The 17,093-nt window shown below is 41.3% G+C and overlaps 1 protein-coding gene across 1 annotated transcript in view; it reads right to left on the reverse strand.

The window, feature by feature from the left end:
* Positions 1-17,093, reverse strand: part of LOC120415429 (ral guanine nucleotide dissociation stimulator-like 1) — a 106,423-nt gene that overhangs the window by 75,138 nt on the left and 14,192 nt on the right. The window contains exon 2 of the mRNA XM_039576976.2: positions 526-1,273. Within this exon, the coding sequence (XP_039432910.1) occupies positions 526-606 (81 nt within the window). The 5' untranslated portion in view covers positions 607-1,273. The remainder of the gene's footprint in view (positions 1-525; positions 1,274-17,093) is intronic.

A 17,093-nucleotide genomic window follows, 5' to 3' on the forward strand; every position in this document is an offset into this window, starting at 1 on the left:
AATTTTCATTTTATGGCAGGAGTTTATCAAAAACTTGAGGCAGAAAAATAAATTTAGACAAGCCTGTATAAGACATCAAAATCAAATTTATGATTCATTAGTTATTCCTAAATGCTCAAAAAGAGGTAAATCTTTCTGCTGGCAACTGCTATGCTCAACAAATTACGTTACACAATACCAACCTCACATAAAACACAAATCGACTGTTTCTCACCACAAAGCGTACAATAAATTCAATCAACTGCAACATAAAGCGACAAAACCGGCGGGCCTTTAAAGCCTCCAAATTACGTCAGTGTTTCGCGCACTGTACCATTATGAGAAATTAACCAAAACTCTAACCTCCTTCTCCACCGCCACCACCATCGCTGGCCAGTCCGGAATGCAGCAGCAACCGTCAACGCCATGACCACACCGCTCGAAGCACATTTCTCCACGGAACGATACCTTCCGTCGCACTGTTTTCAACCCCAACTAAGCTTACAAACCCCCCTCCTTACACCGATCTTACGATTTACGACATACCAAACTTTCGGCGTCCGTAGCTCCTCCTCCTCCACCTCCTCCTCCGCCAGCTCCGTTGGCCGCTGCCGTGCCGTTACTCATTGCTGGTCGTCAAATTCCGATCCATAGTCCACGCCAAGTCGACGACTGCTTCTTCTGTTGTTTCTGTAGGTTATGTGTCTTGTTGCTTTGCGGCCAAAGCCCACGAAAATTTCACTTTCATCAATTTTACCCCGAAAACTGCCGACTAAATCGGCGTCGTCAGCCGGTTGTACTGAAACATCAACATTTGCACTGCACTTTTCACTTTCTGTAAAAAATCTGCAAAGCTTTTCTTCTTGTTTTTTCTTTTTTTTCGATCAGCGAAAAATGGACGACGTTACAAAATAGCCACAACTATGCTGCTTATGCTGCACATGCCCTGCACACTCTTTAAAATGCTCTTTCGATCATTAGCAAAACGCATTCATTGAATTTTATGATCCACCAGCTTTTCTTCCACTGCTCGCAAGCCTAAAGGTAACTTGCACCTTAACGATTCCTCGTTAACACCCCTTCTTCGTGTTTTCGCACAAATCTCAAATTTTCCTCAAGTCCACCGCACAGCACTTTCTCATGCACACAACTTCCCCTTAACCGGCAGGCACTTGGAAAAACTTCACACTCAGCTGGATAAGTCAGCGACCTTCTCCTTAATCAGCGACGACGACGGTGGTGGTGGCGTCGCGACGCTCGATTTATGCTGCGCGCGCACCACACAGGTGGAACTCTGGAAAAACAACAACGAAATGAAAAAAAGAGAAATGAGTTAATGTTGTTTGAGCTTTTTTTAAAGGTAGAGCGATATTTTCACAAGCAAGGATGGAAGTGCAATCGAGACGTCATGGCTGAATTGGTATTCGATGGAGAGAGAGAAAATACTTGATGAAAAACACAAGCGATTGTAAACATCTGTCCAATCGGAGAGCGAAGAGAGTCATCAATTGATACTGCGAAAGAAATTGAATTTGCAAGATACGATGACTTTATTTTTCAGGTTTCCTTTTGAAGCATACATTAGTTTCTGGAATAAATAAATTATAACAAGCAAACAAGCAAAGGCTAAATTCTAAGCGAGTTCCATTGACTCAGCGAGTGCCCCTCAAATTTTTTAGGCCGATTTCTAAGGGGATTAGGTGGGATGCGACATCACATCTCTTCGAGATTTATTAGCTACGGCCATTATACAAAAAAAAAACATTGACGAATCAAATTTTCATTAAGTGTAACGTTTTTCTCAATTAAAAAAATAGTCTCGAATCGAAAAGCGGATTGCATTATCGGATAAAATGGGCAATTTTAAACTTAAAACATTTTACAATTTTTAAATTATAATTATTATTGAACAAGAAAAAATAAAAATTATAGGAATTATAAGTAAAAAAAACATCTTAAGCAGGTATTACACTATGACAAACAAATAAACTCGCACTTCTCGTGTTAGACAGTTTGACAAACTCGCAAAATGTATGCAGTTTGACGTTTCTACCAACAAACAAAGCAAGCAAACTGCCATACTGTCAAACTGTACGAATTTGTATGTTTATTTGTCATAATCTAATACAAAGCAACCCACTTTAACGACCCCCGGGTCTTTTTGGTCTCTGTTGCAAGTTTCTGCTCATTTCTAGGCGTCCGAAGATTATGTGTGCACGGAGAAAAAAGAGTTCCCAAAATCGTGAAAAATTCGCTTGTTCATGAAAATAGGAACCACAAACAAAATGTTCAAATTTCATGGTACGTTTTTCAAAATCGTACCATGGAATTGAACGCGTTGTTCGAGGTTCTCATTTTCATGTTCACGATTTTGGGAACTCTTTTTTCTCTGTGTGGTTAGTCACCGAAAACCTCTTTTACGCAAAATTTTACTTCCCCATCCGATAGAAGTCCAGGAGGGTAAGGCGGGAATCGAAAACGCGCCCCATAGGAACTTAGGGATCGGCAGCCGAAGCCGCTAACCACCGCGCCACGAGGCCCTCTATAGTCTAATACCTTCTTTAGTAAATTTGAAAAAAAATAATCATGCTGCAAAATATGTGTGTTACAAAATATGTTTTTAGTTCGGTAAAATAATCATTTTTGGAAGAAAAATTCATGTGAAAGTTGATTAAACCTGGCATTTTTTATTGATTTTAAATACATTTTATGGAAAAGGTTCATAAACTGAGTTCATTGTGAATTAAAAAAAAAATCATTAGAAGTAATCTCAGGCCGTTGTAATTTTTTTTTTGAAGTTTATGTTTCCAACTCTGGTCAAAGTCGAGGGAAGTGCAAACAAAATTTAAAAACAAAGGTTGAAAATTTTAAATTACAAGCCACCATTTTAACATTTGAATGAAAAAAGTGTTTAAAAACGCATTTAAAACATACCCATTTTTCAGTTATTTAGACTTCTATAGCAATTAAAATTTTGATTTTTTTTATAAAAATATTTTGTTTGCCCTGTATTTTAAACCAATTTTGAAGGGGGAAGGTGACATAAACTTTGAAAAATATTTGCAATGTGCCTTTGTTGTAATCATAAGTTTTTCATAAGATATTTTTTAATGAAAATATATTTTTTCGCGAAAAATAAAGTTTTTGCGGATCTGTACATTGGATTTTCATAAAGATTCATTTCTAATTATTTCTATTTCATTAGAGCTGGTAAATTTTTATTTTTGAAAGTTCAAGTTCAAAAATCTGTTAAGTTTTTGAAAATTTTCGATGTAAAGTACCGCAAAACATTTTTTTTTTTCGTTATAATACTTGTTTTCTTCAAATCTTACATTTTTAAAAAAATAATGATTCAAAAACAACTAATTTAAAATTTCCGATCTTTTGATACCCAAACATCTAGGTTTTCTTTAAAACCTACGCTTTTAAATACCTGGGCAAAAAGTAAGTTTGATCCACGAGAACAAAAATTACGAAATTCCATACATTTTTGGCAGGTTGCTCAAATGAAACCATAACAACGTTTTTGCTTAGGTATTTATTTAAATTTTATGCCCTTTCTGATGCCACATAGGTTGACTTGTGAATCGTGGACCGGTTCAGATGCCGGCAGATTTTCCGACGACGTAATTCCGGGTTGGTACGAAATTCCAACGAAAAATCTATTCTATCGATACAAAGACTCTGGGTCGTGGGTATAACGGTGTTATACCCACTCCAAAATGTTTATTTAGCAATTCTTTGGTAATATATTGACATTTAGTTGAATTAAAAGATTGCAAAATCAAGTTTAGATAAGTTTTATATAGAATTTCCAGAGTTATATAAACTTTTATACTAAGTACTTAGTAAACTTTATATTCAATCCAAATTATTTTTTTAAACAGTCAAGGATGCCATTTGGAGTTGGGAGACTGGATTTACTGTGATTTGTCAACAAATAACTTTATTTATGTTAATTTTTCGAAAGGTGTACAAACTTTTTTTGCACCTTTTTTGATTTTTTAATAGTATTTGTTATATAACTTTTTAAAGAAATCATCTTTTCATTAGCTTTTTGTAGCAAAATGTTCGGCATGAGTTTCTGAACAAAACGTAGTACTAGGTTTCTGTCAAACTTTAAATTGTTACATGTTTCATCACAAAGTGTGCATAGTGCCCAAGGGGTGTAAATACTTTTTTTACATACTGTACAGTACCGCAAAAAGTTTTGTTTCGTTATAATATTTGTTTTCTTCAAATCTTACATTTTTTGAAAAATTAATGATTCCAAAACAACTAAACTAGTTTAAAATGCATTTCAAATACTTTTTTTATTCAAATCTTAAGATTATGGTTTGTTATTTCAATTTATGTATTTTTTTTATTCTGTAAGTTAAACAACCTTTAATCAAATAATAATAAAGAGCGTCATATTGAATGTTTGGCCCTCTTGAAAGGTGAGTCTTGATTGCATAATTTTCAAAGTATTTTTGTTTTTTAAAGATCAAAAAATGCCAACATGAACTCAAAAAATTAGTTTGACTCAAATTTCTATTTTTTCAAAAAAAAACATTTTATTGCACAAAATGGCAGCATATTGACGTAGACTTACGTCTTTGTCGAAGGTACTGGGGTGTCATTCCAAAAAACCCGGGCCGAAGGCCCTGGATTACTGCGTCATCCGTCAAACGCTTATATCTTCCTTCCCTCTAATCGAATCGACACGATTTATGTGCCATTCGATTCGAAAATTATTCAGCAATTTGCTATAAAACTGTCATTGTTGGCAAAATAGTTTAACTATTGAAACAATTGAATGTTTTAAAATGTTTTCAAAATGCACAGATTTTGCAAGCAAAATGAGCGCTTCCCACTCACGGACGGGAATGTCAAGTACCTATTTTGAGGGGAAAATCATCCGAGCAACGCGACCGAGTGTCGGTCGCGAAAAAGGAGGGGAAGTAGCAGACCGAAATCATATATAAGAACGCGCGCTCAGCCCATTCTATCATTCACGTCTCAGACGTCGGACCGGCAGCAGCAGCAGCAGCAGCAGCAGGAAAGCTCAGCCCAGAGCAGCAGCAGCAGGAGAGACCAGAGCAGCCGCAGCAGGAGAGAGGGACCAGAACTGGAAAAGAAGCGCGCATCGCCTTCTCGACGTCACCGTCAGCCAGTTGCCTCTCGATGGCCGGACCGTTTGGATCTTTCGTGGTTGCCGTGGTTCGGAGTTGCCTCACTCCCCGTCCCTCGTCCCACCCGGGACGAGGCATCAACGAGATGAGGCGCGCGCCTGCTGCCTTCCGCTGAAGAGCCTCTCGTGGGTCAAGCCGTGGTTGTGAAACAACAACTAGCTCGTCGCATTCGCGGCGAGCGTTTCTGAAAGAATTGCGTCGTGTCCAATTCCAAACTGTTGAAAGAGTTGCCCTCATCCCTCGTTTTACCCGGGACGAGGCAGCGAGCTAATTTGAATTTAAATTTCAGGAACAAATTTTGGTCTGGGGGGGCGACGGAATGCACAGCTTTCTGAGGCTGCTCTCGCCCCCAACCCCTCCCCCCATTCGGCTCGCTAAAATTCCTTCGTCTCTTTTGACGTAGACTACGTCTTTGTCGAAGGTACTGGGTTGCCATTCCAAAAAACCCGGGCCGAAGGCCCTGGTTAACTGCGTCATCCGTCAAACGCTTATATCTTCCTTCCCTCTAATTGAATTGACACGATTGACTTCGGGGGTGACGGATTGCACAGCTTTCTGAGGCTGCTCTCGCCCCCAACCCCTCTCCCTCCCCCTCATTCTGCTACCAAACATTCATTCGGTTCACGAAAAAATCGTTTTTCGTTCTTCTCTTTCCTTCTTTCATTCGATGTTGTCTAGTCAAAGATTTATCAACACATTCAAAGTATGTTTACATGGTAGCTGCGGTTTTGTTCGCATTAGATTTGCCATCTCTTTCTAGTAAAAATCAACTCTATCGGAATTCAATTCGAATCGTATATAAATTCCGTTTCAACAACCGGTACGTACACATCACACAGATTCCCGCTCGGACCGCCGGCGAAGTAAGAGGTCGATTTCGTCGCGCATCTGGAGAAATTATCAACACCACTTCAACTGCTGCTGTCGGCAGCTAACTCGAGGAAAATGGCGCCGGGAGGCGGAGGAACGGGCGTCAAACGTCCAAAGCCAGACGACGACGAGGCAACGAAAAAATTGCTTCAAAACAACAAGTACTTCACGTGGGATGACCCGGACAGTGAAATAATCGTGCAACGGTGCGAGAAGGAGAAAGCGCCCCCCTACTTCATCCCGGACAAAGACCTCACTCGTCTGCGAACTCTGGCCAACAATGCCAAGGTGACCGCTACCTACAAGCTCACCGGCCAAGGAATCAAGATCGTGTGCCCCACGGTGGAGGAATACAACAAAATGGGCAGGCTGCTCAAAACATGGAAATACCACTTCTACACGCATGACCTCCCGGGTTCTCGGCCTTTCAAGGTCGTCATCCGAGGCCTGGGAGATTTCAGTGTGGAATCGGTGACCGCTGCACTGAAACAGGAAAAACTCGAGCCACTCAAGGTCTTCAAGATGACGCGGAGAGACCAGCAGGAGAAGAACTATCGGGACCACTTGTTCCTCGTCCACTTCCCGAAGGGTGCCACCACCCTGAAGCGACTGAAGGAGATCAAGGCGCTTGACCAGATCATCGTCCAATGGGAGACCTATCGAGGCGCCAACCGATCGGTCACCCAGTGCCAGAATTGCCTCGCCTTTGGCCACGGCACGCGCAATTGTTTCATGGACACCAGGTGCACAAACTGCGGTGGGAAGCACAAGAACGAGGATTGCATCGCGGAAACCAAGTGCGGTAACTGCCAAGGCAAACACCAAGGGACCGACACCCAGTGCCCGGCCAGGAATAAGTTCATCGAGATCCGGAAGAAGGCTTCCGGACCCAAGAAGGTGACTCGCGTCCAGCCGGTCATCAACAACGACAACTTTCCACCGCTGCCGGTTCCAGTGGTGGTTCCAAAACCTGCACCCCCCAAGGTGCCGATTCCCGGCTTCCCGAAGGTAAGCGACAACAAATCCCCACACCAACGTGAGGATGGACCGAGTGCTGGCGCCGGCGCATCACAAGAACTTTTCTCGAAGGAGGAATTGGTCCGGATCTTCTTGGAGATGTCGGACGCACTGAACAGTTGCGTAACCCATGCTGAAGTTATCAAAACCCTCGGGGTGTTTGTGATCAAATACGGACGATAAGTCCTCACAAAAATCATAACTTTTCGTTAGGTTAGGTTTTATTTAATAATTAAAATTCTAATGGTCACTGACCAAAATCCACATTAATTTCAAAAGAACAGCAAACAAAGTTATATGAAGCAAAAAAACTAAAGATGAAAAGTTAAACTGTATCCCTTAACATGAAAAAATGTATACAAACGATATAAGCTGGAAAATAAAAATTTGTTAAATTCAAAAAAAAAAAAATAAAACCGGTACGTACACGGTCCGATTGAATTTACTAGGTGTCGGGGGGTCCATCTCGCGTTCACGATCTTATTCCGTTAGTGTATTTCAAGTATCTAGCTAATTCATCAAAATTAAGAAATGGAAAACTCTGTGTCAACATATCAAAACTTTACGTAGTCTACGCCATTCCGGTTATGTCTGTGACATAACTACTTTGACTTTTTTTTCTCCATACTTCTTTATGGCACAAAATAAGTTTAAAAAAATAGAAATACTGATCTTGAGAAATCGAAGATGTGTAAAAAAAAGTTGATTTAAAAAAAGGTGCTGTGGTAATGCTACAGGCATAACCATCATGACGAAGAACTTCGGACACAAAAGTAAATGAATTTTTTATAGTTATTAATATTTGCGTTTCTTGGCCACAAAATCAATCATGAAAGAATTATTTCTTAAGATCTATTTATTTCTGCTCAAAGATGGTCTCATGTTAATTTGACGTTAGATAACGGGGGAAGGTGCACTCCTGCTCCCGGAGCCTCCGGCCACTCCAGGTGGCGGCCACTACTGCCAAAATGTCAAATTTCATGTTCAGTATCAAAATCCCTAAAGTTTGATACCCATATTGCCCCAACTCTTATGGTTCCGTCATTGTCCCCCTATCGGAACACCCCCGGGGCCTCCGGCCATTTTCATGTTCAGTATCAAAAACCATGAATTTTGATACCAATATTGCCAAAACTCGTATGGTTCTGTAAAAGACTCTCCGGACCCCGGGGAAACCTGCTTTGAGGGCACCGGCCACTCCAGGTTTTGGCCAACACTGTCGAAATGGCCATTTTCATGTTCAGTATCAAAATCCATGAATTTTGATACCCATATTGCCCCAACTCTTCTGGCTTCGCAAATGTCCCCTTATCGGAACATCCCCGGGGCCTCCGGCCACTCCAGGTGGCGGCCACTACTGCCAAAATGTCAAATTTCATGTTCAGTATCAAAATCCCTAAAGTTTGATACCCATATTGCCCCAACTCTTATGGTTCCGCAAATGTCCCCCTATCGGAACATCCCCGAGGCCTGCGGCCACTCCAGGTGGTGGCCACTACTGGCAAAATGTCAAATTTCATGTCCAGTATCAAAATTCCTAAAGTTTGATACCCATATTGCCCCAACTCTTATGGTTCCGCAAATGTCCCCTTATCGGAACATCCCCGGGGCCTGCGGCCACTCCAGGTGGCGGCCACTACTGCCAAAATGTCAAATTTCATGTCCAGTATCAAAATCCCTAAAGTTTGATACCCATATTGCCCCAACTCTTATGGTTCCGCAAATGTCCCCTATCGGAACATCCCCGAGGCCGGCGGCCACTCCAGGTGGTGGCCACTACTGGCAAAATGTCAAATTTCATGTCCAGTATCAAAATTCCTAAAGTTTGATACCCATATTGCCCCAACTCTTATGGTTCCGCAAATGTCCCCTTATCGGAACATCCCCGGGGCCTGCGGCCACTCCAGGTGGCGGCCACTACTGCCAAAATGTCAAATTTCATGTCCAGTATCAAAATTCCTAAAGTTTGATACCAATATTGCCCCAACTCTTATGGTTCCGCAAATGTCCCCCTATCGGAACATCCCCGGGGCCTGCGGCCACTCCAGGTGGTGGCCACTACTGGCAAAATGTCAAATTTCATGTCCAGTATCAAAATCCCTAAAGTTTGATACCCATATTGCCCCAACTCTTATGGTTCCGCAAATGTCCCCCTATCGGAACATCCCCGAGGCCTGCGGCCACTCCAGGTGGTGGCCACTACTGGCAAAATGTCAAATTTCATGTCCAGTATCAAAATTCCTAAAGTTTGATACCCATATTGCCCCATCTCTTATGGTTCCGCCAATGTCCCCTTATCGGAACATCCCCGGGGCCTGCGGCCACTGCAGGTGGCGGCCACTACTGCCAAAATGTCAAATTTCATGTCCAGTATCAAAATCCCTAAAGTTTGATACCCATATTGCCCCAACTCTTATGGTTCCGCAAATGTCCCCCTATCGGAACATCCCCGAGGCCTGCGGCCACTCCAGGTGGCGGCCACTACTGCCAAAATGTCAAATTTCATGTCCAGTATCAAAATTCCTAAAGTTTGATACCCATATTGCCCCAACTCTTATGGTTCCGCAAATGTCCCCCTATCGGAACATCCCCGAGGCCTTCGGCCACTCCAGGTGGTGGCCACTACTGCCAAAATGTCAAATTTCATGTCCAGTATCAAAATTCCTAAAGTTTGATACCCATATTGCCCCAACTCTTATGGTTCCGCCAATGTTCCCTTATCGGAGCATCCCCGGGGCCTGCGGCCACTGCAGGTGGCGGCCACTACTGCCAAAATGTCAAATTTCATGTTCAGTATCAAAAACCTTAAAGTTTGATACCCATATTGCCCCAAATCTTATGGTTCGGCAAATGTCCCCCCATCGGAACATCCGCGGGGCCCTCCGGATTGTGGCCACTACTGCTGAAATGTCAAATTTCATGTTCAGTATCAAAAACCTTAAAGTTTGATACCCATATTGCCCCAAATCTTATGGTTCGGCAAATGTCCCCCCATCGGAACATCCGCGGGGCCCTCCGGATTGTGGCCACTACTGCTGAAATGTCAAATTTCATGTTCAGTATCAAAAACCTTAAAGTTTGATACCCATATTGCCCCAAATCTTATGGTTCGGCAAATGTCCCCCCATCGGAACATCCGCGGGGCCCTCCGGATTGTGGCCACTACTGCTGAAATGTCAAATTTCATGTTCAGTATCAAAAACCTTAAAGTTTGATACCCATATTGCCCCAAATCTTATGGTTCCGCAAATGTCCCCCTATCGGAACATCCCCGAGGCCTTCGGCCACTCCAGGTGGTGGCCATTACTGCCAAAATGTCAAATTTCATGTCCAGTATCAAAATCCCTAAAGTTTGATACCCATATTGCCCCAACTCTTATGGTTCCGCAAATGTCCCCCTATCGGAACATCCCCGAGGCCTGCGGCCACTGCAGGTGGCGGCCACTACTGCCAAAATGTCAAATTTCATGTCCTGTATCAAAATCCCTAAAGTTTGATACCCATATGTCCCCAACTCTTATGGTTCTGCAAATGTCCCCCTATCGGAACATCCCCGAGGCCTGCGGCCACTCCAGGTGGCGGCCACTACTGCCAAAATGTCAAATTTCATGTCCAGTATCAAAATTCCTAAAGTTTGATACCCATATTGCCCCAACTCTTATGGTTCCGCCAATGTTCCCTTATCGGAACATCCCCGGGGCCTGCGGCCACTGCAGGTGGCGGCCACTACTGCCAAAATGTCAAATTTCATGTCCAGTATCAAAAACCCTAAAGTTTGATACCCATATTGCCCCAACTCTTATGGTTCCGCAAATGTCCCCCTATCGGAACATCCCCGAGGCCTGCGGCCACTCCAGGTGGCGGCCACTACTGCCAAAATGTCAAATTTCATGTCCAGTATCAAAATTCCTAAAGTTTGATACCCATATTGCCCCAACTCTTATGGTTCCGCCAATGTTCCCTTATCGGAGCATCCCCGGGGCCTGCGGCCACTGCAGGTGGCGGCCACTACTGCCAAAATGTCAAATTTCATGTCCAGTATCAAAATCCCTAAAGTTTGATACCCATATTGCCCCAACTCTTATGGTTCCGCAAATGTCCCCCTATCGGAACATCCCCGAGGCCTGCGGCCACTCCAGGTGGCGGCCATTACTGCCAAAATGTCAAATTTCATGTCCAGTATCAAAATTCCTAAAGTTTGATACCCATATTGCCCCAACTCTTATGGTTCCGCAAATGTCCCCCTATCGGAACATCCCCGAGGCCTGCGGCCACTGCAGGTGGCGGCCACTACTGCCAAAATGTCAAATTTCATGTCCTGTATCAAAATCCCTAAAGTTTGATACCCATATGTCCCCAACTCTTATGGTTCTGCAAATGTCCCCCTATCGGAACATCCCCGAGGCCTGCGGCCACTCCAGGTGGCGGCCACTACTGCCAAAATGTCAAATTTCATGTCCAGTATCAAAATTCCTAAAGTTTGATACCCATATTGCCCCAACTCTTATGGTTCCGCCAATGTTCCCTTATCGGAACATCCCCGGGGCCTGCGGCCACTGCAGGTGGCGGCCACTACTGCCAAAATGTCAAATTTCATGTCCAGTATCAAAAACCCTAAAGTTTGATACCCATATTGCCCCAACTCTTATGGTTCCGCAAATGTCCCCCTATCGGAACATCCCCGAGGCCTTCGGCCACTCCAGGTGGTGGCCACTACTGCCAAAATGTCAAATTTCATGTCCAGTATCAAAATTCCTAAAGTTTGATACCCATATTGCCCCAACTCTTATGGTTCCGCCAATGTTCCCTTATCGGAACATCCCCGGGGCCTGCGGCCACTGCAGGTGGCGGCCACTACTGCCAAAATGTCAAATTTCATGTCCAGTATCAAAATCCCTAAAGTTTGATACCCATATTGCCCCAACTCTTATGGTTCCGCAAATGTCCCCCTATCGGAACATCCCCGAGGCCTGCGGCCACTGCAGGTGGCGGCCACTACTGCCAAAATGTCAAATTTCATGTCCTGTATCAAAATCCCTAAAGTTTGATACCCATATGTCCCCAACTCTTATGGTTCTGCAAATGTCCCCCTATCGGAACATCCCCGAGGCCTGCGGCCACTCCAGGTGGCGGCCACTACTGCCAAAATGTCAAATTTCATGTCCAGTATCAAAATTCCTAAAGTTTGATACCCATATTGCCCCAACTCTTATGGTTCCGCCAATGTTCCCTTATCGGAACATCCCCGGGGCCTGCGGCCACTGCAGGTGGCGGCCACTACTGCCAAAATGTCAAATTTCATGTCCAGTATCAAAAACCCTAAAGTTTGATACCCATATTGCCCCAACTCTTATGGTTCCGCAAATGTCCCCCTATCGGAACATCCCCGAGGCCTGCGGCCACTCCAGGTGGCGGCCACTACTGCCAAAATGTCAAATTTCATGTCCAGTATCAAAATTCCTAAAGTTTCTGGCCGCTTCCTCAACCGGGCGCCGGGCGAGAGCAGCTTCCTCGAGCTGTGAAATCCGTCACCGGTTTGGGGGAGCGGGGTGAAGGCAGCTCGCCGAGCTGTGAAATCCGTCACCCCGCGCGTCCTTCCTTGGTCGCGTCCCGCAAAATCTCCATGGCTACGTCGTCCGATCGTGGATTCCTCGTGGCTGGTTTCCTCCTCGGTCCAGCATCAGCAGCAGCAGGAGCTCCTTCCAGGTCGGCGTCCAAAATTGATTTGACTTGATTTTTGGATCGGCACTTCCTTTTATATCAAATCGTTTTGGCGTTTGGCGAAGCAGCAGCACAAAAGGAATAAATCGCCAAATTGTGTCAAGGCCAAACGCAGGCAAGGTTTTGGGGGCGGAGTCAAGAGAGAGAGTGTGTGCGCGTGTGTGTGTTGTGTGCGTGCTTGCTTGCTGTGTGGAAGCAGTTTTATTAATTTAAACACAGTTTTTAAGTGCTTCAACTAAATTGCATGGCCATTAATTAGGTATAGTAAGAATGCGTGAAATCTCCCCTTTCGTTTGGTGGGTACCACTTTTACGTGTGTTGAACAGGAGCTGAGATTTTAATGTTACAAATCTTGCAGTCGCGTTTAATTTTTCGTTACATTTCGCTCCGCGAAATTTTGGATTGCTACCCTGTATAGAGCCCTAAGACGAAGTTCTTCGTCAAAACAATGCCTACAACTACAACTTTGCCGAAGACACCAAATCGATTAGGTAATTCGTTCAAAAGTTAAAGATTTTCGAATAATTACGAATGTATGGACGCTACCTAAATTGTATGGAGCCTTGCATGCGTGAACCAATGATACAACATGGCTTTTTTGGTCATAGAGAAGGCTCTCTTAAAGTTTGAGCCAAATAAAAAAAATACAAAAAAATAAAAATGGTTGAATATTGCCGATTTCACATAGAAAAAATGTGAAAGCTTCGAGGATTGATGATTTTTTACATCAACTTCAATATTAAATTTATTTGGAGGTTATATTAAATGTCAAAATTAATTTAAAAAATTAAAACAAAATTAGTGTGCTTGAAATGCGAAGTATTTCACAGAATTATTCAAATCTTAGCATATTGTTCCGTAAAATATCGGCTCTTTTGCTGTTAACAGCTTTTTTGAAACCTTAAGAATTGGAGCGATCCTTAAGCTAAAACGAGTGTCCGGATTTCGAATCGGCCTTTAGCAGTGTCTGGGATTCGAAACATAAATAGTCATCACAATTTTAAAAATTCTAATAAAATTTATTGGGAAAAACATATTTTGTAAGCATTTTCTTAAAATTAAATGTTAATGGTTCCTACATTTAGATTATATTTGTACATTTCCACTTTATTACTAGATTTGTGCCTGCCATAACAAAAATGATATGCTACTAAGTGTCCGGTTTTCGAATTATGACGTTATTTGAAACAATTTTGCTTATAAACTTAAAAGAATAGCTTTTCTAAAAAACGTTACTTAATCCACCCTTAGGTGGTTGGCGCCTTCCTCACATTTAAAGAGTGCTACCCAAAATGCAAAAAGTGCGTAAATAACACTTAAGTACTTATAACTTTTGAAAGGGTTGTCAGATCTTCAATGTCTTGAACGCGTTGGAAAGGTCTTTTAAATACCTTTCTGAAAATGTATAGCATGACGGATTTTCTTACAAAAACCACCCTTTTTACAATCTTCCGGACTGTTAAAATCGTTTTTTTAGCGTAACTATTGAAGTACTTAACTAAACTGCATAATTTTTAATAGCGACTTATAGGACCCCAAGACGGATCGAATGGGGCCAAAACGGACAAAATCGGTTCAGCCAATGTCGAGATAATCGAGTGACAATTTTTTGATCAGCATCCCACCACACACACAGACATTTGCTCAGAATTTGATTCTGAGTCGATAGGTATACATGAAGGTGGGTCTAGGAGGTCTAATTGAGAAGTTCATTTTTCGAGTGATTTTATAGCCATTCCTCAGTAACGTGAGGAAGGCAAAAAAGGAAACAAAGTTTGTGCAAGGAAAGGGAGTAATGCGTTGCTGTTGAATTCAAGTCAACTTGAAAATATTTAAAAATAATCAGTGATTAAAGCATACAAAAACTGGCGATCAAATGCCATTCAATGACATATCCGTACAATGTTTTGCACAACCACAACTTCCAGCTGGTAACAAACTCAGCCAACGCAACGCAACGCCGGAAAATGGAAGAAACCCATCAAACCGCCAAGCTGCCGAGTCGAGTCGCATTTACCCCCGCAAGCCTAGCGCGACAGGTTGCAAAACCATTTGCCAACTCGCGCAATTGAAGTTTGACTAGACAATATATAAATGCACAACCGCCGATGGTGGTGTGACGGTTGACGTGGGGACACAATTCCGTGCAGCAACGACAACTAGTTTGACAATTTCCTTAAGGTGGTGCAATCGATTGTGGTTTTACCCTAAGAGAAAAAATTGGGTGTAACTTTGTGAAAGATGTTGAATTCCAATAAAATATCGTATTATTTCAAAAAATCAAATTTAAAATTTAGATCATTTTGATTTGTGATTCCCGATTCAGGTACTTAACCACCTGCTTGAAAGAAAATGATGTGACACTTGGTCAAAAGTGCCGAGCAATTGCCCCGTCCCCCCGTCGTAAAAGATTGGCGTCGATCGTTGGAATGTGGACATGAAAATAAACAAATAAAGGCGATCCATCAACTTTCACTTGCAAACTTGCCTTTTTGCACGAGTGTAATGTTTCGATTCGTTTTGGTGTAACTATCATTAACCCTCAAATGAACATTATACAAATTATAGCTGAGCAGTTCTCTAGGATTTCGGTCATTCGATTTTTTTTGTATTTTTTAATCCGACTGAAACTTTTTTGGTGCCTTCGGTATGCCCAAAGAAGCCATTTTGCATCATTAGTTTGTCCATATAATTTTCCATACAAATTCGGCAGCTGTCCATACAAAAATGATGTATGAAAATTCAAAAATCTGTATCTTTTGAAGGAATTTTTTGATCGATTTGGTGTCTTCGGCAAAGTTGTAGGTATGGATACGGACTACACTGGAAAAAAATAATACACGGTAAAAAAAATTTGGTGATTTTTTTATTTAACTTTTTATCACTAAAACTTGATTTACAAAAAAACACTATTTTTAATTTTTTTTATTTTTTGATATGTTTTAGAAGACATAAAATGCCAACTTTTCAGAAATTTCCAGGTTGTGCAAAAAATCACTGACCGAGTTATGAATTTTTTAATCAATACTGATTTTTTCAAAAAATCGAAATTTTGGTCGTAAAAATTTTTCAACTTCATTTTTCGATGTAAAATCAAATTTGCAATCAAAAAGTACTTTACTAAAATTTTGATAAAGTGCACCGTTTTCAAGTTATAGCCATATTTAAGTGACTTTTTTGAAAATAGTCGCAGTTTTTCATTTTTTTAAATTAGTGCACATGTTTGCCCAGTTTTGAAAAAAATATTTTTGAAAAGCTGAGAAAATTCTCTATATTTTGCTTATTCGGACTATGTTGATACGACCTTTAGTTGCTGAGATATTGCAATGCAAAGGTTTAAAAACAGGAAAATTGATGTTTTCTAAGTTTCACCCAAACAACCCACCATTTTCTATCGTCAATATCTCAGCAACTAATGGTCCGATTTTCAATGTTAATATATGAAACATTTGTGAAATTTTCCGATCTCTTCGAAAAAAATATTTTTGGAATTTTCAAATCAAGACTAACATTTCACAAAGGCCAAACATTCAATATTACGCCCTTTTAAAATGTTTGTCTTGATTTGAAAATTCCAAAAATATTTTTTTCGAAAAGATCGGAAAATTTCACAATTGTTTCATATATTAACATTGAAAATCGGACCATTAGTTGCTGAGATATTGACGATAGAAAATGGTGGGTTGTTTGGGTGAAACTTAGAAAACATCAATTTTCCTGTTTTTAAACCTTTGCATTGCAATATCTCAGCAACTAAAGGTCGTATCAACATAGTCCGAATAAGCAAAATATAGAGAATTTTCTCAGCTTTCCAAAAATATTTTTTTCAAAACTGGGCAAACATGTGCACTAATTTAAAAAAATGAAAAACTGCGACTATTTTCAAAAAAGTCACTTAAATATGGCTATAACTTGAAAACGGTGCACTTTATCAAAATTTTAGTAAAGTACTTTTTGATTGCAAATTTGATTTTACATCGAAAAATGAAGTTGAAAAATTTTTACGACCAAAATTTCGATTTTTTGAAAAAATCAGTATTGATTAAAAAATTCATAACTCGGTCAGTGATTTTTTGCACAACCTGGAAATTTCTGAAAAGTTGGCATTTTATGTCTTCTAAAACATATCAAAAAATAAAAAAAATTAAAAATAGTGTTTTTTTGTAAATCAAGTTTTAGTGATAAAAAGTTAAATAAAAAAATCACCAAATTTTTTTTTACCGTGTATTATTTTTTCCAGTGTAGTCCGTACACGGGTCCCCCACAGACCGTAATTATAAATAAAAAATTTCCACCCAAACCAATGATTGGACATGGTTCCTGGGACCATTC

This window comes from Culex pipiens, chromosome 2 (genome assembly GCF_016801865.2).
Source record: "Culex pipiens pallens isolate TS chromosome 2, TS_CPP_V2, whole genome shotgun sequence".
Classification (NCBI taxonomy): Eukaryota; Metazoa; Arthropoda; class Insecta; order Diptera; family Culicidae; genus Culex; species Culex pipiens.